This window comes from Cricetulus griseus, chromosome 2 (genome assembly GCF_003668045.3).
Source record: "Cricetulus griseus strain 17A/GY chromosome 2, alternate assembly CriGri-PICRH-1.0, whole genome shotgun sequence".
In the NCBI taxonomy this organism is placed as follows: Eukaryota; Metazoa; Chordata; class Mammalia; order Rodentia; family Cricetidae; genus Cricetulus; species Cricetulus griseus.
The window spans coordinates 244,059,698-244,085,559 of record NC_048595.1 but is presented as its reverse complement, the minus strand read 5'-3'; the positions used below and the strand labels follow the sequence as shown (position 1 = coordinate 244,085,559).

At 40.0% G+C, this 25,862-nt stretch overlaps 1 protein-coding gene across 2 annotated transcripts in view; it reads right to left on the bottom strand.

Moving 5' to 3' along the window:
- Positions 1–25,862, bottom strand: part of Med23 (mediator complex subunit 23) — a 43,223-nt gene that overhangs the window by 3,965 nt on the left and 13,396 nt on the right. For both annotated transcript variants that reach the window (XM_027402910.2, XM_027402911.2), the window contains 17 exons: positions 21,851–22,051; positions 20,645–20,788; positions 18,546–18,691; positions 16,309–16,554; positions 14,421–14,563; positions 12,782–12,956; positions 12,001–12,164; positions 11,023–11,147; positions 9,365–9,570; positions 9,099–9,279; positions 7,526–7,696; positions 6,785–7,001; positions 5,193–5,429; positions 3,316–3,481; positions 2,621–2,693; positions 1,308–1,522; positions 214–334 (listed from right to left, as the gene is read on the bottom strand). In XM_027402910.2, the coding sequence (XP_027258711.1) occupies positions 214–334; positions 1,308–1,522; positions 2,621–2,693; positions 3,316–3,481; positions 5,193–5,429; positions 6,785–7,001; positions 7,526–7,696; positions 9,099–9,279; positions 9,365–9,570; positions 11,023–11,147; positions 12,001–12,164; positions 12,782–12,956; positions 14,421–14,563; positions 16,309–16,554; positions 18,546–18,691; positions 20,645–20,788; positions 21,851–22,051 (2,931 nt within the window). The remainder of the gene's footprint in view (positions 1–213; positions 335–1,307; positions 1,523–2,620; positions 2,694–3,315; positions 3,482–5,192; positions 5,430–6,784; positions 7,002–7,525; positions 7,697–9,098; positions 9,280–9,364; positions 9,571–11,022; positions 11,148–12,000; positions 12,165–12,781; positions 12,957–14,420; positions 14,564–16,308; positions 16,555–18,545; positions 18,692–20,644; positions 20,789–21,850; positions 22,052–25,862) is intronic.

Here is a 25,862-nt window from a genome sequence, read left to right as displayed (position 1 = left end):
CTAAATTCTCAAATGTACGCTGTGCCCTTAACTCTTGACTTCCTCCTTGATGACAGCTAATTGCCCCTGCCATCTCCAGTTCAATGCACTGGGACACCAAACTGCTGACAGCTCCACTAAACCCTATAAAGCGGCTCCAGCTCTCTGAAACTGACGTTACTACTCACAGCTGACCTCCATTGTGACAAACACGCTTTCAGACTGGCACTTTACCTCGATCATGCAGCGGGTCCTCTCCTGTTGGAATCTTTGTAAAAACGGCCCTACAAGATGATACACATACAGCAACTGGAACTCAGTTTTCACCACAGGAAGAAGCACTTCAGTGAGAAACCTGAAGGGTGAAGATGAAAACAAAAATCTCTGATGAAGTTCAATCAATTGAATTCTTTGAATTATGTTAATATACTATTTATAAAAAATAGTTAAGAAGACTTTTTTAAAAGTTCCATTTAGTTGTGGTAACAATATCATTTCTTTTTGTGTACAAGTATGTGGGGGCAGTATGTGTACTTCTGTGAGTACACATGCCTGTGTGCAGCGGCCAGAGAAACACATCTGCTCCGTCATGCTCCTTATTCCCTTAGAAGGGTCTGTCACTGAAGCTGGAGCTGGGCTGGCATCCAGAGATCCTACTGTTGCCACTCCTCCTCAGCACTGTGGTTGCTGGCATAGGGGTAGCCATGTCTAGCTTTGTGTGTGTGCACTCTGGGGATGTGAACTCAGGTCTTCATCTCTGCAAAGCACACACTCTTACAGTCTGAGCCTTCTCCCCATCTTTTTAACAATTATACTTATAATCAATCTTGCATATCTCACTGGCTCTTACTTTCAATTGAGTGATCACTGAAAGAAATTACTTCAGATTTAAAAGTAATTCTTAAAGTACAGGTATTACACGACAGGTGAATTATCTAAAAAGTAAACAGAATTTATGAAAATGCCATTCTCATGAAATGTAAGTCTAATTGATAGCATTTTACAGTCAACAAAAAGAATCTGAAAATAGACAGGCCAGTTTTTCCGTTCCAAAGGTGATTTTAGTGATACATTCTGGAGAAAGCATAGATTCAACTAAACCTCTTGAAAACACCATGGAAAATGAGACAGCAGATATTCCTACTCATACATAGAAGAAATGAAAACCAACAATTCTGAAATAAAAGAGGCTTTCTGATTAACCAAGGCCTCCACTATTTGAAACACCCTTACTCTGCAATCCTCATGAAGGAGAAACACACTCCACCTGTAAACCAGACTTGAGAAAACAAAGCTGCCACATCTCTTTAAGAAATTCCAACTCTTACTTTGGAATGAGTGAAAGCTGCCCAATGCTAGAATGGTGCCACACAGCGTGTGCAAGTGCTAAGGTATAGCTGCAGCTCATCTCGGAGTAGGACTGATGACAAGCGGTGAAGTCGAAGAGTCGGAATGGATAGCCAACCCACTCAGTCTCTGATGTCAGGCTAGGACTGCTGATGACACTCACAATTCGGTCATGGAGGACAATCCAGTACGGTTCCTTTAAAAGCAGAGGGAATTCTGGTTAAAAAACAAAACAAAACAAAACACCTATCCAGTATTTGACCTCAAAGCTTACATGCTCCTAAACTTTCCCGTCCACTAATGGTTTCCTTTTCTCTGCCTTGTGTCTGTGAAGGGACATTCTGAAACAGATCAGCTTTGCACTGATCAGCCTGACCGGGAACAAGGATGACTTGCACCTCTGCAGCGCATTACTTAGTGACTGATATTTACCATGCAATAAACTGACTTTACCAATAGTTACTACATAGACAAGTCTGGTATACACGTAAAGAACAGAAACAAACACCTGTATTCTATTTTGAAAACATGTAGCAAAACATAGACTCACAAGGCTACCCAAAAGTAGAGAGCATGGTGCTTAAAGTTACTTCAAGCTCAAGAGACAATGAGGAGGTCAGAGAAGGGAGACGTCACATGCCTAGAGTTGCTAGATAATGGGAGGGGGAAGAACTCTGGCACAATGTCTTATTTACTAACATACTAGACCTAAATTATTTCTCAGTGAGCAGTGTGCAGGAGGGATGGCAGGACATATAACATGCTAATTGGCCAAAAACAGATCAGAGTATGAGACAGAAATGAAGGCTGGCTAGGTGAGTTGGTAGTGGCAGAGACTGGTAAGTTTAGTAGACACATTGAGAACTGCAGTAGAATGGCAAGAGAATAGTGATCAGAACTGTGTGTATGTGTTGAGACAGGGCCTCGGGTAGCGCAGGCTAGCCTCAAACTGATGCTGTAGCTGAGGATGGCCTGAAAACGTCAATCTTCCTGCCTCTACCTCCCAAGTGCTGAGATTATGGGTGTGTGCCTCCACACCAAGTTCACGTGCTGCTGGATCTCCCACCCAGGGCTTCATGCATTAGATGAGCTTCATCTCCAGCTCATTATAATATTTTAAAAAGTAATGGTATGGAAGACTGAAGAATGAAACCGTTCATTAACGCTCACGCTATCCCACTGTAGGCTCACTCTGTGTACACCTATTTGTCTGGGTCGACAGTGAACAGTGAGTTCACAGCATCACTACCATGCAGTGAACACTGGGATGTACAAACCACGGCTAGGAACTCACCGGGAGGGCAGTGATGATCAAACCAATTGCGTTCATCCATGCTGTAATGTTCTCTCTTGGCACCAAGGGCTGACTGCAAGAAGACAGAAAAAAATGTAAAATTATTAAAACATTTTATATGACTGACCAAGGATCTTGTTTTGAAAACAAAAGTGATTAAGAAGATTCACAATTGATCAACTCCAAACAACAATGGACATTTAATTGAAAAAAACTATAATACAAACAAAATAAGTCCTGTGTGTGTGTGTCCTTTAACAATAGTTATGGGGCTGAAAAGACTATTTGAACTTATTTCTACTTTCTCCCAATCGTTATTTCCTACTTTTTTTGCTGATCTTCTAAGAAAACTTTTTGTGCGGGTTGGGGTTTTGGTTGGGGACTTAACCTACCATCTAGCACTTACTAGACAAGTGCTCTAAAATCAAGCTACATCCCCTGTCCCTGGGGATCTGTAGAGACTTATTAGTGACAAGTTAATTAGTGACAAGCAGGTGATAAGAGGCATCAATGTGAACAAACCTCGCTCTTCCAAATCCAAGCATCATTCATTCTCTTACACTTACACTATGGAGATGAGACTGGGAACCAAAAGACGGGTATTATGCACAGTGCTCAATTTGGGGCACAGGTTTGCCCGACAGTAACAGCTTCAGAAATAAACCAACTCTTACTACATGAAAAAGGACACAGACCTTTTCAGGACGACATTTAGAAGGGCATTCCCAACATCTTTGCCTGGAACTGCCAAGGCCATGAGTTCCACACAAGTGACATGCAAGGCATGGGCAGCAGGGTTGGGGAACTCATTGAATCTCCAGTCACAGTTTGGGAAGGGCCCAGGAGACTTGCCAGCCATGGGTGCAAATGATTAAGGAAAAACATTTAGAATATTCTGAGGTTAACGACACAATTATATAATGTTTACAGATCTCACAATGTTTTAAATGAAGGCATCTCATTTGATTATCCACTTATCTGATTATGGGCTGTCAAGAAGTAACTTACTGCAATTAATACATAACAGGATAAACAGTACAAACTAAACACAAGGTAAGTATGACATGACTGAAGCACACTGAGCAATACCCAGAAAACACAAGTGGTTGCTCTTACAGATGGCTCTTAAAACAGGCACTATACAAGCAGGAGACAGGATCACATACAAGCAGGTGTCCTCAGGCTTCTTCAGGCTATTTCTTTTACAGCTATAGGACTATTTCACATAAAAATTACTTTTAAATGTGTAATTCTTTTACCTTAAGAAATATATTCCCCTGTTTAGGAAAACAACACTGGTATGGTATACAGACATGTTATGTAGACTTGCTCATAACTGTACACATGAAATCAAACTGAAGAAATAAAAACATCAACACTACAGCTATTTAGTTCAAAGCTTAACTACTGTCTATTAACAGCAGTATGTTTTGAAAGTACTCAAGGATTTACTATTTATTTAATTCTCTAACTAAGGTAGGGTCTTGCTATGCAGCCCAGGCTAGCCTTGAACTTTTAGAAGTCTTCCTGCCTCTGTCTCCCAAGTGCCAGGATTAGGGGTATGTGCCACTACAGCTGGTTCTAAAGGATTCTTTTAAAGTAACAAGACTAATGCTCTCCAGGAGCAAATGGACACCTGTGCTGTGAAATAACCTTTTTGTGTAACTGAATATGTATTATTCTCATTGGTTAATAAAGAACTGACATGCCAATAGCTAGGCATTTTGGGGGCAGAGGAATGCTGGGAAGAAGGGCAGAGTCTGGGGAGTCACTAGCCAGATATGGAAGAAGCAACATGGGGAGCTCACAGATGAGGTAAACGAGCCTGGGGACAGCACACAGATGAACAGAAATGGGCTAATTTAAGTTCAAGAGCTGGCTGGAGACAAGCCGAAGCTATCAGCCAAGCATTAATAATCAATAAGTCTCTGTGTGGTTATTTGGGAGCGGTTGCCATGACACAGAAAAACTCCATCTACATACTTGCACTGTAAGACATAGTATACGAAATTGAAGTAAGAGTTCCTACTGTGAAACAAATGTCTTTAAAGTCTGTTCTTAAGTATGAATAGCAACAGAGAAAATTCCCACCTATCTGGTATAATGATGCAATTTAAGATTTCAAAAGGAGATGACAATCATTAAGGCCACTTTTAATCCCAGCACTTAGGAGGCAGATCTGTGTGTCCAAGGCCAGCCTGGTCCACACAGCAAGTTCCAAGCCAGCTGTAACTACATAGCTGGACTGTCTCAGAACACACACACACACACACACACACACACACACACACACACACACACACACACACACACACACACACACACACCCACCACCCATCCACCCACCCACCCGAAGAACTGAAGGGGAGTGCAGTGGTGTGCACTTGCAGTTGTAATTCTTGAGGCAAGGAGTTTAAGGTCAGCCTGAGCAACACAGAGGCTCTGTTCAAAAAAAAAAAAAGAAACTAAAAATGAGGTTTTGATATACATAAAACATTACCTTAAAAACAGTTCACAAGCTAAAGTACTACTATTTCTAATGAGTGAAGAAACATGACAGAAGAAAGGATATTGTCTACCAGTCGGCCAATCAGCTTGCAATAGTAGGAGTCCTCTGGAACCCAAGGATTGTCCTCCCGTGCATTCATAGCATGCTTCAGGTAAGTATCACTGAGACACCAGCCCTGTGGCCGGTTATCTTTGAGGGAGCCGATGATTGCATGGACAAGTTTTCGTTTGAGATGGTCACGGTTTCTCAGGCACATTTCATAATAGTGCAAAGTATTATACAGATAAGTCACTGGTCGGTCTGCCAAGAAGAAAACAGGTCATCGTGTTTATCAGGTTATTGACAAGTTTAAAAGTGAACTGGTTGTTTTCAAGACTACATGAAAACAACTAAGAAGATTGTGACACTACTTCACGGGCTGAACAACTACATTTGATGAGTTCTTTAATCCCAGTCAGCCAGAAAAGTCCTACTAATATACGCAGTATTTAAGGATGGTAGTTATTCTGAGTGAACAATTTCACCTCAGTAAATTTATTGTGCAAAAATTGACGTCAGCTACGGCCCTGTTCCCACTTGCAAAAGGTTAGCAACTGTTAAAGCAGCCAAAAAACATAGGACTGGGAAATGGTCACAGTGAGAGGCAGGTCTTTACGCACTGACATTAAGAGTCAACCTTAATACAGGCAACAGGAGAAAGAACCTGGTACAGAACAGGGTTTTATTACAGAGACAAACAGCAAGAAACCAGAACAGCATCTAAGGAAGGGGACCTCAGCAACTGTAACAGTGCTTGCTCAGAGTTACAGCCAGCTCTGGAGACATGCATACCCATTACACACCGCATTCCCACACCCAAAGAGCACTGTTTTTAAGGGCATTCTTCCTTGAACCCGACACTTATTCTGCATAGACTGTAGATCAAGGACTAACAATTGCCCCGGGACAGCTTTTCTCTGCTGTGGTTACCCTGAGCCTTTCATGTCTCTCACGGCCTGCATCGTGCTCCAGTGTCCAGTCGTAAGGCCACGGTTTCAGTGGTCTCCTAAGCAGGCACCAGCCACACAGGGAGTCGTGTTCCTGGCTCATGTTTTTAGTCACAGCCCACGGCTTCTGAGAGGCTACTCTACACCAGTGCTGTGAGGAAGCTTTGAAAGGGCAGTATTCTAAAACACTGCTCACATGCTCACGTCCCACTCAGTGACCCCACCCGACCACCATCTTCAGGCTCTAAAACCCAAACTGGCATTTAATGTGATCATGCAGTCAAGTATATTTTCCTTTTCCAGTCTCCTTTGAAACTCCTCGGTAAACATTCTTAATTCCGTCTAATGAAGCAATTTTCCTTCAAATATGCCCTTTTTTCTATCACCAGGGTCTTCCCCAAAAAATGACTCATATATTCTTTCACCCCTCTTGCTCATACAAATCATTTACATCAAAAGTTCAAGTTGTAATTCAGAGGCCTGCCAAGACACATTTTATTGATAGTCAAATCGCCCTGCTCTGTGTGTCTTACCATATCTTTGACATCATTTCACTGCACTTATCTTCCAGCACTTTAAAACCTGCAGAACCACTGTTACCACATGGCAGAGCCCAGCCTGTCTGCTCATAAAGGATATTAGATGGAATGAAAACATGAACAAACTCACCGTGGAATTTATATAAGCCCCCTAGGTGATCCAGAAGGGTCTCCAGTGATTTGGACACTGGAAGCAACTCTAAGAATCTGTGGATTACTATATCAAATACTGGAAGGAACCGGAGACACACATTTCCAAAATAGATGGGCAGATAGGGGGACTGGATTGGCACCGGAGGGTCGACCTGTTCTGCCAGGCCTTCGAAATACAGCTTCTCTGGATACTTCTGTGGGTGAGGGGACAGACATTTAGAGTATCTTAGAAAAGCATGCTTAAAGAGTTACAGAAAAAATGAAAATATTAATCTTTTTGTTTTGTTTTTGAAGACAAGGTTTCTCTGTGTAGCTTTGGAGCCTGTCCTGGATCTTGCTCTATAGACCAGGCGGGCCTCGAACTCAGAGATCCTCCTGCCTCTTGACTCCCAAATGCTAGAATTAAAGGCATGTGTCACCACCACTGGACTATAAATATTAATTTTTTTAAAAAAATAGCAATCTTTGATTTTTTTTGGTGCTGGGAACTGGCATGTGCTAAGCATATGCAAATCGGTGACACCCTAGCTTTCCCCAGAGACACACTGTATTAATTTTATTACAGCTTTCTTCACTTTATATGCAACCATGTGTGTTAAAAGTGCAGTTACAATTTAATCCTATTCATTAGCATAACTTTACAACTAATCGAGTGCCCCCCAACCCCCAACCCCCAAGCTGCTTTGCAGAGCAAGGCAGAACCCGTTAGAGCCAGTACCTTGTGGTAGTTCATATGCTTCGTATGCCAGTCATTCTGGAGCCAGTGCTCTGGGGAATTCTCCTTCACAAAATCACTTACTCGATTTCTGAAGTCATTTGGTTTGAGCAGCAGCAACTGAATTATGAAATAACAAACCTGGGCTTCATTTCCTTCATGACTACGCATGGCCTTTGGGAATGAACAGAAAAATTAACTGAGATTGTCCTATTTGTTCAAAAGTATGATCCTGCCACCCAGTAGGCTAAATTTTAAGACAGCAAATCTCAATAGTATTACAATTTTCCTCAATGTCTAGTCTACCCCAAACCAATTTCCCAGCAATCCTAAAGATGACTTGACCCTTTCTGGCCTGTTTATGGTTCACTATGCCTGTGGCTAGGGATGTTTAGATTAAACATTCAGTAAACTTATAGTAAACCTTCCCTTGACAGTGTGTCATTGAGGGTAATGTGTGATGCCCTTTGTTGTGTGACAGTGTTTTCCCTTCATTACAACTTACCTTAGCCCCCTACTACATTACAACTCTCTGTATGTTTATGCTCCACAGAAAGAGGTCAATGTCAATGAACTAAGCCACTGCATATATTACCACCATGCCCTGGCTGGCCTTGAACTTGTGACAATCTCCCTGCATCTGCTGGTATCATAAGCATGTGCCAATGTACCCAGCCACTACTGTATTTTTTAAAAGTGTACATATAATTTTTCAGTCTAATTCTCTAATTCAGTCTTTTCTTAAAATTTTCCTTGAAGGGCTGGAGAGATGGCTCAGAGGTTAGGAGCACTGGCTACTCGTCCAGAGGATGTGGGTTCAATCCCCAGCAGCTGCATGGCTCCTTAGAACTTCCTGTAGCTCAAGCTCCAGGGGATCTGACACCCTCTTCTGGCCTCCATGAGCATTGCAAACATGGGGTGTCTAAGCCAAACGCAGGCAAAACACTAATACACATAAAAAATAAAAATAAACTTAAAAGAAAAAAAAAAAAAAACTTTTTTTTCGAGACAGGGTTTCTCTGTGTAGCTTTGGAGCCTATCCTGGCACCTGCTCTGGAGACCAGGCTGGCCTTGAAATCACAGAGATCTGCCTGCCTACCGAGTGCTGGGATTAAAGGCGTGCACCACCAAAGCCCGGTAAAAAAACAACTTTTGTTTGAGATACACCAATAGGCAGAGGCAAAGGAGCATTTGGAGCATGCTGGGTATAAATGGGAAACAGTCTGAATTCTGACTACTGAAGTGAATGGTTACATTAGCTAGCATGCTACAAGGAAATGCAATGGCTTTTTACTACTTCCTAACCCCAGTGAAAGCCTCTGAGAATCACAGCATCACAACGCCAGAAAAAAAAAATATGTTTTATTCACTTTTGTACCTTTGTGAATGTAATACTAAATATTGAATATATACTGAGTGAAGAATTCAGAAATTTCTTTTTCTTTAAGGAAGCCTGAGTGCAGCATGAATCCATTAAAGTCTTTAAAGCCAAATAGAGGAAATCAGCATGTGGTCTCCCATTCATACAGATTGATCAAAGGATGATAAGAAGGCTTAGAAATTTATTTATTCTTACCAGGCAGAGAATTAATCTGTCCAATGTAACAATGTTATACTTCCATACCATGTCATTAAGAATTTCAATGCACTTATTAAGCTGCTGACCTCCTGCTGATGTAGAGAACTCATACACCAAGAAATCTGCAAATGTTCTCACATGGGCTACCAGGGCCCTGGCCCCAATTCTCTCCAATACTCTAGAAGACAAAGCGTGAGAATTAACCTCTCCTCGTATATGGATAACACTTTTGTGAAGCAGACAGCAGCCAGGCCTCAGCTTACCGGTAGCCGATCTGGCTTATGTGATCTGTCTCCAGGAGCATCTTCCAGAGCAGACAGAGGAAGAGGGGCGGAAAGCCTTGCACAGAGAACTGAGTAATAATCTCATTCTCATCCGTCATCGACTTCCACTTCCTGTATTCCTCCTCCACATTTTTTTTCAGGTTAAAGCGACTTTCCTGGGGTACATTATTTTGTTTGAAGAATGCCTAAAAGGAAGAGCAAAAGTTTATGCCAATGGACATAGTAAAAGGAACAGTGGACACATGGAGGTGAGAAATCTGTTCTGCATTCAGTTCTGGCATTACAAAACTAAATTCCCTTGAGTAAGTCAGTAACGAAGGCCTGAATGTCTACACTAGGAAATGTACAGGCTGGCCTACTGGCAACTCAAGTTTCTTTTTCTGTACTTCCTCAACAGAAATTCCAAGCAAGCTTGAATTCAAAGTCTCTTCAATCATATTTTGCTAATCTTTGAGAGGAGGGAGACAAGGAAGAAAAAGAAATGTGTACTGCTCGGGTTACGCATTTTATTATCTCCATAAGGAAAATGGATTACAATAACCCAGGGCTTCTGATCATGGTCCCCAGACCAGCAGTCCCAGCCAGTCCTCAAGCCTTAGCCCAGATCCGGTCAACCAGAAGCTCTAAGGCTGGGACCCACAAATTTGTAGCTTGGAAAGCTTTGCAGAGCAATCTAATATGTGAGAACCACTGCTGTAGTTTCACTAGAAGTCATGGAAACACCATTGTCTACCATGTCATAAATTTTCTCTGAGAAGCAGAAGATATGTAAGGTTTGCCTTTCTCTTTATTATGAAGTCACAGCTATAATTTTGTTGTATGGATAAAAAAATCCAAACACCGTCAATTTTAATATCTACATATTTTATGACATTCATTAAAGTACATTTGTCTCCATTTTAGTGATAGGAAAAGAATTTTTCAGGTCATGTGTTAACTCTTGTGAGATTCTAAAACTATTCATTTTTAAAAATGAAACTATAACATTTATGTTTTCAGAAACACATGTAGTCTTCAGTAGGATGAGAAGCAACTCAAGAGATTTTTGTAACAATAAATCTTTTCACCAGCTTCCCCAGTTCCACCCGCTGCCACGTTAAGGTCCTAAGTAACACACAGAGACTTATATATTAGGTACAATGCTGCTGGCCAATGACTAGGATTTCTTATCTGCTATCTCTGTCTTAAGTATCAGCCATAATTATTAATCTATATATTTTATAAAGAATTATCTGATCGAGGACACTGGCGGCATGCTTCCTCTCTTGTCGGGCTCACATGGTGGCTCCAGAGAAGAGAGGGGGAGGAAGAGAGTGATTTCCTGCTTGTGCCTGCCTATATTCTGAGTCTGCCTGCTATGTCACTTCCTGCCTGGATCACAAGACTTCTTTTTACTACATTTCCCAGAATCCTCCTCGACTCCTAGTCCCACCTATCTTACTCCCCTATTGGCCAACAGTGCTTTATTCAACAACCAATAAGATAAACAAACACAGAAGGACTTTCCCCATCAGCAAGTATTTTCAACAAGGAAATGAAAGCCAATTTTCTTTAGCTGTCACAAAGACTAACTCCCTAGAAGCCACTGTGATTGGAAGATTCAGTGTGTATTTAATATGTAATTCAGACCAGATTACCTGCAGAGGGGCTGGGAAACAGCTGAGGGTGTGTGAAGCCCAGTTATGAGGGGTAAAATTCATGATGGTCTGAAGGATATCTTTACACCAAGTTCCCTGTATTGAGTCTGAGCCTGTAAAAAAATCTAAACAAACAGATGTGAGTCAGATCTCTGTGACCACAAATACAAAATGCCAAGAAAGCAGAAAGTAGCCACGTACTCGGAGGTGTTTCAGTGCACTACAGTCATTGTTATTTACCTGTGGTAACTCAGGACCTAAACTCGCTTACCCTGAAAATAACCAGGAGGGACTTAGGTATTTTTTATTAAAAAACATGAGCACAATTAGTGAAGAGACAACAAAGGACTTTTGATTCCTCTTTACTTTTAATATGATCTTTACTGGGTCAAAACAATGGAACTGAGGAAGTAGAGGTCTGGTTTTGGTGCCTGAAAACAAGGGCCTCTCACTTTAACCAAAGCAGTGTCAACATAAATAGATAATACTTCTGCTACCAGAAGCAGACTGGAGAAGACACCTATGTTCCTTTCACCACGTATGGAAGGGCAATGAAACATCAAAACAAAAGCACCACTTCCCATTAAAGTTTTGTTGCAGAAAATACTTTTTTTTCCCATAAATGTTACTTATGCTAACGTCACATGCTATAGTATTTTTAAATGAATTATTTTTTAAAATTTCTCCATTTTAATGACTAATAGACTTTATGGATAGATAGAAATCTATAAAAAGAAAATCTTTGGGAATTTCAAATTAGTTTGAAAGCAGTTATGAAACAAAACCCTTAGTTAGAATGGTGGTGCCCTGAGCTTCCATTATTAACTGATCATATGGAGATGGCAGAACGGGCACCTCCTGAGTACAGTCTGCCACTGTGGCCTGAGAGGAGCAAGACACTTCATCTGCTAATGTGGCTCTCACAGTCTCTACCTGTGACATGGTTGCCCTGGCTAAGGTCAGGATCATGGTCTCTACCTGTGACATGAGTTGCTCTGGCTAAGGTGAGGATCAAGGCTCGGTTCAGTTCTTCAGATTCTGCTGACAGCACCGTTTTGGGATCACTGAGGAAACGTGTGAACTGCGGTTGGACCTCCGAGCTCCCTAGAGCTGTGATGAGCCTCAGCGCAGTGCTCTCCACACTGAAAGCAGCAAGAAAGCACAGTTCACATTTATGCAGTTAGATCCAATTGTAGAATTATTAAACTGAAAGGACACAAAGATTATACATTACCTTTCTTTGACATAAAAAAACCTCCCTGTTTGATGCTAAATTTTACAATCAGAAGTAGCTGACCTTTTACACATGCGACAAGAAAGAGCTTATAGACTAGATGAAAACCCTCCGAGACAAACAACACGTCAGTAATTGTATTTTTACTGGGTAAGTAGCACACACTTGCAAGGTCAGCATTTAGGAAGCACTGGCAGGAGGATCAGGAATTTAAATCTTGCCTTGGCTACAAAAATGAATTCAAGGTCACCTTACAATACACAAGACCCTGTGTTACCTCCCCCATCTGAAACATATTTTCATTTATATCAAAATTAAAATGACACTTTAACCATGACTTGAAGTGTATTTAAATACAACTTCTATTAAAAACTTGGATTCCACTACTGTGTTAGAATTATAGTATCTTAGAAACAGAATTTTAATTTTACAACAAATAAGAAAAAAAAGAGGGTGGGGGATTAAGTCCCCCACTTGAAAGCACAAGCGTACCAAACCCGAGGAAGGGCAGTCTGTAGCACTCACCACAGATGGAGCTGGTTCTGGTTGGTTTGTGCAACTGCAGCCAGCGTGTGGAGATGGCTGAGGAGCTGCACCCTGTAATGAGGCTGAATGTGGTGCATGCGGTAGCTGAACATCTCCAGAAGGGTGTGCAGAATGCCCCAGGCGTTCGACTTGAAGACAGTAGGCAAGAGCTGACCTGGAGAAAGAAGAATTCCAGGCACCAGTTACTAAAAGGGACAAACTTGGATATTTGAAGAATATCACACTCAGGATATATACAAAAATGTAACTATAATAACATATACACGCAAGTACATACACAGTTCTACTTGTAGGGGTGAAAAAATCAGAGCCTACATACACATTGAATTTATCTTTCCTTTCTAGAGTTTGATAAGTCAGGCTCAAGTTAAGATGGGAAAATTAAATGAAAGCAACCACACACAAAAAACAAAACCAAACAAAAGAATAAAAGCCCATCAAACTGCCAACTTGCCTTGCTTCTCAGTTATCTTTTACAATATTTCCATAGTCAAGATTTATGAATTTTGAGTATGAGAGACATTCCTTTCTCTCTTTTTTATAGTGCTGGAAATTAAACCCAAGGGTTCCATTACCTAGGCTGGCAGTGAACTCTTACACTCAAGTAATTTTCCTGCTTTAACCTCCTCAGCAGAGACTACAGGTGTACACCATTGCAATTAGCACAATTATAACAGTCACTTTTGTTTTTTTGTTTTTTTTGTTTTTGAGACAGGGTTTCTCTGTGTACCTCTGACTGTCCTAGAACTCACTATGTAGACCAGGCTGACCTTGAACTCAGAGATGCACCTACCTCTGCCTCCCAAGTGCTGGCAGGATGTATGTGCCACCACTACCTAGCCAGATTCAATTTTTAATTAAAAAAAAAAAAAAGGCAAGGTGTGGTAGCAGCTACCTTTAATCCTAGCACTTGGGAGGTAGAGGCAAGAATCAAGAGTTCGGAGCCAGGTTCACCAACATAAAAAGTGAGACGCCAGCTTGTACTGGACTATGTAGGAGATACTGTCTCAAAAAAAGCCAAAAAGCAAACCAGAACAAAAAAGCTAACGTCTTTCCTTGTTCATTCTTTCTTCCATCCAAAGAAAGGTGGATTCACATCTAAGAGAAAAAGAGTGACTATGGTTAAAATTCAGGCTATTGGTGAAATGAATCACAAAGATGTTTCCAGTTAGAGAGCACCTATTATGTAGAACTGCTAACCACTAGCTAGCACTGTCTTCTGCAGTGTCCGAAAGTCCTTCTCTACTGCCAGCCAGCCTTAGCACTAGCCTCACCCAGCACTTCGGCCTCTAAGAATTCATTTGCATGGGAGAGGACGTTAAGCTGAGCAGCCCACCTGAGCACCTAGCTTACTGTCGTTTTCCTGCCATGCTACTTCCAAACAAGCTTCTTTCCCCACAGACATTAAGAAGCTCTCCTGTCGCACATTTTGCTTTCTTCTCTATCACACACTGTCTGTCACAGTGCATCTCTCTCAGTTGCTTGCTTTACTCCCTGTCCCCTGTCTGTCCTCAGCAGTGGGCCTCATGCCTGCTGCATCCTCTGAGAGCACCTAAAGAGTACTCCTTAAATTAATGAACATGTTAGTCATCAGAAACAGCAGTGAAGCTTGTCTTACTGATAAATCCTTTGATGCCCAAAGACTCTATTTCCATGTAGACCAGTAAGCGACTGTAAGTCTCCACCAGAGCTGGGGCTAAGGCGACACTGGATTTTGCATGAGCAAGTTTTATCACTCTGGTTGCAATGCTGTGTATAAGGCTGAAGAGGAAAAAAAGCACAAAATAAAAAAAAATGTGTCTACATAAACACAGGGCATTCTAGTCATCAACAATTTATAAATAAACTTATAAATCTGAAATGAAATGGTTCCAATGGACTTAGCTCACTTAACATGTCTAAGCTGTGCTGGACACTTGGTAATGATGGCCTGAACTACTGGAAATGAACTATGGTTTCTCTGGTGCTTTAGGGCTAGGGGTGTAGTTGGTTCAAAATGCAGAGGGATCCCTCTTCTCTGGAAGAGCAACCTCTCCATACAAGACCTAAGAGCATGCTTGGGCACCTTTAGTCTGTTTCTCCTCTCAAATAGGCAACTAAGCATTGCTGAGGAATAATAAAACATTTATCACCAAATTATTTAATAAATTATTGCAAAGACCCAAGTGCTTGATTCTAGCAGGGCTTCGCTCCAATTTGTCACATGCACAAGTACTACAACATATGGTCTTTTACAATGTTTATCATATGAGAGAAAAAAGCACGGCTTTTGTAGAGCTGCCATACAGACATGTTTTCTTTGGCCTATATAGTATTGTCTTAGGTTTGCACCAATACTCGAAAACTGAGAGAAAAGACATTTCTGGATTGCCTAGTCCTTCTCAAAAAACAAAACAAAACAAAGCAAACAAAAAAACATTTTGAAAACCTAGACTAGGCAGCATTTTACTACCCATGTTTGCTAAGCTGTAGCTCAAATGGAACCCCATTGCTCACCTCCACACACCCCTGCTTTTGTGTGCACTAACTCCTGCTTCTCACCATGTTGTGCCAGGCTTCACTACAGTCCCAGCCTGGCTACTCTGAAACTAGAACTTGAGTTCTAGTTTCAACAGAAGCTTTTCCGCCTCTGTCCTGCCTTTGTTTCCAGGAAACAAACACAGCTCTAAAAGTGCCTCTGTGTATAACTCAATAAGGTAAAAGCCTAACATTTTAAATTCTAGGACTCAGCTGGGCGGTGGTGGTATGCTTTTAATCGAAGCACTCAGGAGGCTGAGGCAGGCTTATCTCTGGGAGTTTGAGGCCAGCCTGTCTACTGAGCGAGTTCCAAGCCAGCCTCCAAAGCCACAGAGAAATCCTGTCTCAAAAAAACCAAAAATTAACAAGCCTAAAATAAACAAAATAAAAATAAACAAATAAAGAAAAAAAAATTAAAGATTCCAGAACTCAGCAACTGTCCTTTCAGAAAACTGTTTAACAAAAAAAATGTAAGACAACTGAAAGCAAATGTAGCTATAGCCGGTACAATGACTGTTATAAGGGCATTTCCATCCACACATCTTCTTGATAAGATGATGCTGCCAAAACCTCAAAGCCCATCAACTTAGAGTGGCTACTTATAGCCTCATAAGAAACTTGCTTGTAGCAATCCAAGTGTTTGCGGGGAAATCATGTGAAAAGGTGTTTATTATAGGAAAAAATAAGACAAACAGCACGGATATTAGAACAACACATAATAAAATCACAAATTTACTTATTGAAAAAAAAGATGGAAAAATGTTCTCCATGCTCATCACTTATGAAAAGGCTATTTAGCATAGACTATACTCTCTGTATAGTCTATAATTTCTGTAGCTAACAACACTCATTTTTGTGAAGAAATTATTTCTTAAATGCATCGATCATACACATATATGTACACATACCCACCTATAATTAAAAAAGGTTAATACCAGATTTTTATCAATTCCCAAATACTAAAAACCAAAAAATTAAAAAGAACATACCTCATCTTGGCATGAACTGTCAGTGAATCCAGGAGGTTCATTGGTAAGGGGGTTATAGATGCTGAAGCCAAGCAGCTTGTTCCGGGGAGAGGTACTCTCATAATTCCATTTCCATAGATAGTTTCTACTAGCGCCCCCATAGGTAGTGTAAAACACTCTGAATTTGTGGAATATGCATTACACAACAGGGCAATCTTGTAGTCATTCATCTGTAAACTTTTATTTCTCAGACTCTGTTGTAGGAACCTAGAAAATATCACATTTATTAAATAGAAAAACACAAATAACATCCATGAAGTTACCATTACTGTTTTCATTCTTACATATACTACAGTTTCTGGTGAGATAAAGAATGATTTTGCATGTTAAAGTTTGGCTAATATTGCAGATGAAACTTTGTCCTAAATTAACAATTAATGGATATTTGTCAAGACATTACACATAATGCACTATATTAGGTGAAATTTTAGAGAATAAAGAAATAACTCACAAATTAATGAAAAAGATTTCTATTCTATTTCATTATCTGCTTAAATATAACATGTAAATTTATTATTGATTTCACTGTGAAAAGACTGATCATGGGCATTCCATAAAATAAAAGCCAATGAAACATGGATCTGAGCAGGCACAGACTCCTATAAAGAGACCTGGCAGTCCTGAGAAGGGAGTTCAGCCATTCCTAACACCTCTTGACCGAAGCACAAACCCGTCTAAGCAGGGCATTTCCTCGAGTCAGCACAACTTTGGAAGACAATGAGGGAGCATGCCGGCCACATCAGCTCACCCACCTTGGCCATCCCAGGTAGGGAAAGATGCCTAAATCGGACCATGTTCAAATCACGAGCACTTTGAAAATATTTTTATGTTGATAAAAGATAATATAAGTTACAATTTTAAAGTGTAACACATACAAAGGTCAGTCTTGAAGAACAGAAAAATACCTCGCCATATAGCCAGACTCTCCAGGTTGTTTTCTGACACTGCCTTGGCCAATTGCTTTTTTGTGTGTGTGAGAAAAGGGGGACTTGGTTTATTAAAAAAGACCAATGAAATACAGACTAATAAAAATTTTCTTAATGCTACCTGATACAATGAAATAGCAGATGTGGCTACACTCTTAGCAAATAAGGACAGAACTTACAACCAAAAAGTTAACAACCAGGTCTTGGGTCAGTCAAGTCTCTAGGCAAGGACTTGGGCTTCAGTCACCTTCAAGGGGTACCCAGCACCTCCTATATGAGCATCTTGGGATGCAATCTCCTGTGTATCTCCAATAATGTCTTCAAAGGAGATCAGGTCTATACTGCTGATTCCAGTTTAACAATTCTGTACATACAATCCACTAAGCTGTTAATTGGGGAAGACAATGCCATGAATGACTTCAGTTCATTTTGATACTGGCAAGCCTTGAGACTTAATGTCCTTGATCTTAATACATGGGGTCACAGGACACCTTGACTGTGAACCTAAAACTGAGATTAATGACTGAGGACACGAAGGAAAAACATCCAGGTTCCTAGACTGACCATATGTTTGAAACTGCAAGCCAGTGGTGACCCTGTTTTGACAGAGGCACAGTTAGAAATGCAAAATAGCCTTTCTGATTCCAGAAAACAACTATACTATGCTCCATTTATACTTCAAGTCATGTTAGTCCCTATGTTGTGCATACCCTGAACACTCTGGTTTCCAATGCATCACACAATGTCTGAAGCCATGTGTTCTGGGACTCCATAATGAAAGTCCAACCTCTAGACTTTCAATTCTCAGTATCCATACGCAATCCTTTCCTATTTATTGCCAATACTGGCAAAGTCTGATCTCTGTGTTATAAATACAGAGCCTACGACATTCAAGGCAGATGCCTGTACCAAAGACTATTGTCTGAGGCTGCCTTTTGGCAAAGACTATATTCCGGAGCTCAAGACAGAGTTGGGAAAATTCCTCCACACGAACAGAACCCAGTGGGTCATAGCACTCTAGAGGGGCAGGGTAGAACTCTACAGTCAAGTTGCTTAGATCGGCCATGCCTTGCACAGGCTTCTTCAGTACAGCAGTGGAGAAGCTGTTGTCATAGGTTGGCCAATTTCTTTACTGTGGCATACATACTAAGTATCAGCCTTCTGGGTGGTGTGAGGAGATATCAACGTCACATGCATACTGGAATCAATACTTGTCTACAAGCCTCTGTTAATGAAAAAAGGAAATGAAGCTGCAAGTAACAGATAACTTACTCATGATGAAGCTTCAGGGAATGGGGTATTGGGATCTGGAGATTGGAGTCGTCATTTTGAGCTTTTCTATTAAGATGAATCCAAATACAAGTCATTGCAAAGGCATGCGTTGATTGGGGTTTGTTAATATCAGGAACTGGAATGCACTGGAAAATAGTAATTAGCTTCCATATGAATGAGAATTAATGGTCACATGTATCTTAGAATCCTTTACAGTATAACTCTTCAAAGTGCCTATCTTAGTTTAGCCCCAATACCTCTTTGACTATTCAGCATTACAATGAGACCTTACAGCATAAGAATTCTAAAAAGATGGTCTAGTTGGTATGTTTCTACTTGTCAATCAAAAATAAAAGATGCTTAACTAAGCTTTTCCTATCACAGAACTATTGAACAAAAGTTGCTTAAATTTTAATTCTGAAAAAAAATAAATCCCCAAGTCATAACAAATCGAGATTAAATATATCAAAAATAAAATTTCACAAATGCGTTTTAATTTTTAACACACACAAAAACACACAATTATACATGTTAATGTGGTATCACATAATGTACACATTGTGTAATCAGGTTAAACACACATACTCCTCCAAAATTTATTACTTCTTTGTGGAAAAATCCTCACACACCTTCTTGCAGCTTCTGACATACAGCATACAATAGCTAGGGATAGACACTCTACTTGTGTAATAAATAGCACACTAAGTCTTTTTCCTGTCCAACTGCTACTTAGTCCCCATCATTTAATCCCTTAATCTCCTCAAAGAATATTTCCCAAGATATAAAATTTAAAAAAAAGATAAGCATAGTCACACAATCCTGAAATCCTAGCACTTAGGTAGATGAAGCAGGCCAAAGCAATGACTATAGCCTGAGCCATATAGAGACTATTTCACAACAAAACAAAACAAATACACAATTTCAATGACTATCAAAACAATGTCTCAGTTGGTAAAGACACCTGCCACCAAGCCCGACAACCTGAGTGGATCCCTGAGATCTATGTGGTGGAAGGGATAAAACTGATTCCAACAGATAGTCCTAAACTTCTACATGTGAGTTGTGGCATGTGTGGCCCCCACCCCAACAAAGATATAAAAGAAATTATTTTTGAGGATTAAAAAAGGGGGTGAGAGCAGAAGAGATGGCTCAGAGATTAAGGGTGCTTACTGCTCATGAAGGGGCCCAATTAGGTGGGTTCCCAGCACCCATACTGGCAACTTAAAACTACCAATATTAAGCTTCAGGGGATCTGATGCTTTCTTTGGGCTCCTGCAGTTATGTGAATTCATATGTACATGACTCCCCCAGCCCCCAGAAACATGTGATCAAAAAAGTAAAATAAAATCTTGAAGACAATGAAATACTAGGAAAATATGAAAATCGTGAAGTTGAGGACTGCCTGGAACACACAGCAAGGTCCAGATTATATAGTGAGACTCTACCTCAAAAAACAAACAACAAAATAACCAAAAACAAAACCAAGATATGCTGGATACTGAAAATAATACAGATAGCTGGAATCTGCTTTAAAATTAAAATTAGCCAGCATTAACAACAACAACAAAACCAATAAAAGAAAGCGGCATGATGATACAGGAGCTTCCCTAGGTGACAGGTACATAAATGTTTATTCTACTTTCTGTTTAAAATTTCCAGTAAGTGCTTCTACGACATGGCAACCATCAAAATAAACCATGCCTTCCTCAAGCACTCTGACAGAAAACTGGGTTAGCGAAACCTGAGACCTAGCCAACAACAAACACTAGACACCAACCATACAGACCTTACCATTCAGTGACATGTGTAGATTAAAAGGAGATTATGGCATTTTAAAAGTATACAGAATCTTAGAATGCACAGGAAGGGCTTTCTACACCAGACACTCAAAATGTGATTTGGGACAGATGTCAGAAATAACGTTGTTCAATTTCTTTTATTTTACATGCAAGTAAACAACTATCAAGAGACTGCCCAGACCACTGATCAGAGTGAGCCACAGAACTGGGAAACAAAGTCCTGGTGACCCAGTTGGCTTTCCACAAATACACATCAATTGGCTAAGCTTAATCTCTCTGTTAAGTGCTCAGTAAACTTACTTCCTTTTCTGGATACAGCAGATCAAAGAGCTTCATGACAGGAAGAAAATCAGCAAGTGCATTTTTCTGAATACTTCCAGAGATGAACTGGAGCAGAACCCACATCAGATGGTCTCTGCCTTTTATCAGTCCTCGCCCTGCTAACTGTAAAAAAAACGTTAAAGTACAAATGCACACACAGCTTCAAAATAGTATGGTTAGGAAAGTACTTTGCTATGTTTTTCTCTTGGGAAACTTCTATTCCTCTTTGAAGCATTAAAGCTAGTTATGCTGTCTTCATTTAGGGACTATACCCTGTGTGACACACAGTAGGGAAAGATGTTTTCATGGTGTGCTGGCTGTCAATTTGACATAAGCCAGAGTTATCTGGGAAGGGGAATTTTCAACTGACAAAACACCTCCATTATTTGACAAAATGCCCGCAGGTAACTCTGGGATGCTGTCTTCATTAATGATTGATATGGAATGTACTATCACCCTGGGCAAATGGTCCTCAGCTGTGTAAGATAACAGGCTGGGAAAGCCACGGAAAGCAAACCTGTAAGTTGCATACATCCATAGACTCTGCATCCGTTTCTAGCTACAGTTTCCTGATTTGAGTTCCCTTCATGGCAGACCATAAACTGTAAGATGAAATAAACCCTTTCCTTCCCACGTTGCTTTTGATTGTGGTGTTTTTATCACAGCAATAGGCACCTAACTAGGACACAGGGTAACAACTATTATAATAAGGTTGTGTGTGTGTGTGTGTGTGTATACACATATATTCCCCTCTATTGTAGGACTCCTTGGTGGTACTATAGTGTCTTTTCATTTTGTATCATCTGGTCCTAGCATTGTGACTATGTAGAATGAATGACAAATCAGTTTTTATAGTTAGAAAGAAAACTGAAAAGTTAAGAAACCAAAAAAGTTCTAAACAGAAACCAGGCATAGGAGTTCAAGCCTTCAACCCAGCACTTGGGAGACAGAGGCAGGTGGGCCTGTGAGTTTCAAGTCAATCTGGTCTACATAGCAAGTTCTAGACCAATCAGGCAACACGTGAGACCCTGCCTTTTTTTTTTTAAAAAAAAGGAAGCTAAACAAAACCAACATCCAGGCCCTGATCTCCGCCCCATCTGAAGCCAGGATACTGGCGGTGCTCAAAGCAGTCTAAGGCAATCAGCAGGCGAAGTGGCTCTGAGCAAAGTGCGCTTTGGTACATACCTTCTGATGGAGGGAAAGGACCATGTGTGGAAAACTGGCAAACTGGAAAAGCACAAAGAAAATGAGCTGACTGGAGAGATGCTGCCACAGGAGCTGGCTTGTTCCCCCATCGTCAAACTTCTCCTCGGTCTCAGACCTCTCCATGGCATACACCACCAGGTCCACCAACTGGTCCTCCAGCACAGGGCAGCGCTGCTTGTGCTGTAGGGCAGAGATTAAAGACAGTATTCCAAAAGCCTCCTGGTTAGTTTCAGAAGCCACCAGTCAATGGGCATTCATTGTAACGAGAGGCTGAGAAGCACGGAATGGAGTTGACGTTAAGGTTAGAGCTAGTCTATTAAAGCTGCATCATGTCATCTTACCACACAGGATGAGTTTCATGGCACACATTTTTCATGTCTCCTGCTGCCAATTAATTTTGATTTTGACTACAGAATTATTTCAATTTGACAAAAGGCCATCAAAGCACAGCTACCACTTTGTTAATATAACAGATTAAAGTGGACATGATAGGAGATACCATCATTTTTGCAATCTAACTTGAAAAAATTAAAGGCCTAAATTTCCAGAGATTAAATATTTAGAAAAAGCAAATGAAGCAATACATAAACCTGTGGGTTTTAAAGTGACAACTCCAAGTTAACAGTTCCATCGCTTACAGAAGTAAACCAGCCGTGTAGCAATAATCCTGGTATTAAATGGAAATTTCTTTTATAACCAGAAAGAAACTGATCTCTGAGTTAACCTCTGCTCTTGCTTTCTTTGAAAGCCAAACATAATGCAGCTTTAATTTTAAATTAGACCACTTTCAAATCTAAAACAAGAAAAAGAGCTGATTTTAACACTAACAATGAAAATGCAACTTCCCTTTCTAGAGGCAAAAAGATTTGTGCTTTTAAAAGTGATTTAAAAGGTACTTTTACCAGAAGAATTAAGCCATATTTTAAAAGCAACTTTATTTTTTCTTTATAAATGTTGTATTATGTAGTAGCAGGCAGTTGAAAGCCTTTCTAATGAACACAATTACTAAAATATAGATGATTTTCCCTATACTTTAGATTTAATTATGCATGTCTTTTGCCATGAAAAAGGGATATGATCTCTTGGATTTATAGAAAAATGCATAATGGGGACAAATTTGAAAAGAAACCAAACAATGCACTGTGTTCCCTCCTGCATGCTTTGTCAGCCCCGCATCGTAAAGCTCCAATGCGGCTGCACTTTCTCCATGCATGCAAATACAACAAACATCTACCCCAAACAGTAAGCATCGATGGTTGGTTCATATTGTATTTTTCCAAAAACACAAGGCCATGATCACAGTTCAACCACATTACAGGTTTACAAAGAGCAATAGTAACACCACCAGTTGAGACTCCAGAACTTCTCCTCCAGATGTAGTTATCAGTATGAAGCAGAGCAGAGTGCAACAGACAACACTACAAACTAGTTCTCAAGTCAGCATGCAACTACTGTGTACAGGGCTTGAAATTCACTAGTTCTGCCAACCACCAACAACCTAGGAAATGTGTCAGACAACACGAATTTAGAACGAGATCATTCAAAGTTTACAAGAGTCAGAAAAATTTGTGAAAAGAAGGAAAGCCAGGATTTCCAGTAGGAATTTGTTTTACTAGTAAGGAGAATTTGCTTATACTTTGGAGAGTAGCCAATTTGTCAACTATTCCTCCCTCCAAGGTGGTCTCCCATCAATCTACTTCAGGAAAAAAGGAACAGACTAAATAAAATTGGCATCGAGCACCTGAGCCACTCTGGAGTTTCCCTTTCTTGTATTAGCTATTTGTTTAAGACTGGATATTTACCTACAAGTTTTCAGACATGTTGTGATGGTCACACAGTTGATGGTTTAAAGAGGAATGCCAAAAATATTAGAATTTTGACAAAATAAAAGCAATTGGGAAATTCACAGTTAAAGCTGATGCTCTTTTAGCACGGGGCATGTCTCATGTTTACTCCCCAGGTTTTCAGTTAAGAATCAAATCCCCTGGAATCTTTCTGCCACCTCAGGCCCTGCCATCTGACAGAAGAAAAAAAAATATGTATTAGAGTAGTTATTTTGGATAAAGTCAAGTACTTTCCTTAAAACTAATGTAAAGGTGGGGATTAACCATATTGCTTTATTTGCCAATTTGACAGTATCAAAAAAAAAAAAAAAAAGGCCTGAGAAATTAAATAACCTATACGTCTACTTTTAAGAAACTTTTGTGCCAGGCTAGCATTCAGGTGTTAGGGCAGCACAACTGATAAGGGCAAGGCTGTGTGAATGTGGTAAAGACAGCCTGTTGTATGCAGAGTGTTCCAGGTCAGCAAAAGGTACCTAAGCAAGACCCTATGTCAAAACACAAAGCAGAAATAAATAGGCTTTAGTTTTCTGCTTTTTGTGTGTGTGTGTGTGGGGTGTGTGTGTGTGTGTGTGTGTGTGTGTGTGTGTGTGTGTGTGTGTGGGTGTGTGTGTGTGTGTGTGTGTGTGTTTTAAAGCCAAAGTTTTGCTATAGCTCTGACTGACCTGGTACTCACTGTGAAGTCTAGACTGAACTCAAAATTGAGGCAATCTTCCTGCCTCAATCTCCAGAGCACTGGGATTACAGGTATGACACCACAATTAATCTGTTTTAGTTTTTAATTACTATAAAATAGGTACATTAAAATGAAAAGTCTTCATTATACCTCAGATTGTCTCATAAAGTGGACCAAGTGAACATTTTAAAGGTAGTTTAGTAATTTTATTTATAAATCGCTAGACTGGCATAAATGTTGAACTTTTAGTTTATGGTTTATCTATATGCATATTTATTTTAAACCTCTTTTCAACAATGAGAATATTCAAATTTGGTATTTTAAAATTATTTTTCTACATAATACTTCAAACTGTAGTAGACCCCATATTAACCCTCAATCCCAGCATGCCCTGCTTCTGTCCTACTACTAGGACAACTGGTAAATAGTGCTGCTTTTCAAATTCACTACTGAGTGGCATGTGACACTTTTTATGTAACAGCTCCCTTTTGCATTAAACATTTCAGAAATTTTACTTACAAGGGCTCGAGTTAATTCTAGATAGTAATTTATTCAGAACAAGTTGGAAGGAGTAAATCTCTCTCAAGTCTATTAATGCCCTACTCTAACCCAGGAGGCTGCCAATCAGAACCAGATCACTGTGTTAGTAAGTAGCTCCCAGAGGCCTTTCAGAGAGATGGTAGCGAGAGCCTACACACAGCATACAAAAGCTTAAGAAGTGTAAGTGATTTGTGATGCCTTTAATTTTAAGAAAAAAGATAGAAACTCTGACATAAACACAGAACACAACATTTCTTTTTTTCTACTATGTGTTTGGAGCTCAACATTCTACCTTGCTGTGGCTGTGGAACTGGGCTATTTATGACCTGTCTGTGACCAATTTTAGGATTAACCATAGCCCAATTCCTACTGGAAAATGCAATATGGACAGGTCATAAAGTCTACAAGCTTTAATTATTGCACTGTTAGAGAAAGAACAAGAAAATACAGCACAGGGTATATAGTTCTGTAATGATAAAAGATGCGGTAAGATGATTTGTTTCTTTTTATTCATATGGATTTATCCTGTGTTCTCCTTTTATACCCTACTCTCCATATGTAAAATAATATACCAAGGCATTTCGGCATATTATCTTGCATCTGTAGAATCCTTCACTACAGAGTTAGTTGCCTAGGACAACAATTACTGATGAATTGTGAATTTTTGACAATGTTTACACTATGGTGGGACCAAAACTAATAATGTTCTGTCAGCATTTCCATTATAAACTTTATTTTTAATGGATCTATGTCTTAGTCATAAACTTTTTATAGGTTGAAACTTCTTATTAAAATGATCAGATCATAAATACTCTTCTTTGAATTATTTTGTCAATTTATATTTTGAGGATAGCTGCCTCCTTCCCCCAAAGGAGGTGGGGGAGCCACAGATAGCTAAAGATATCTGGGGATGTACTTGCAGCTCCAATGACAT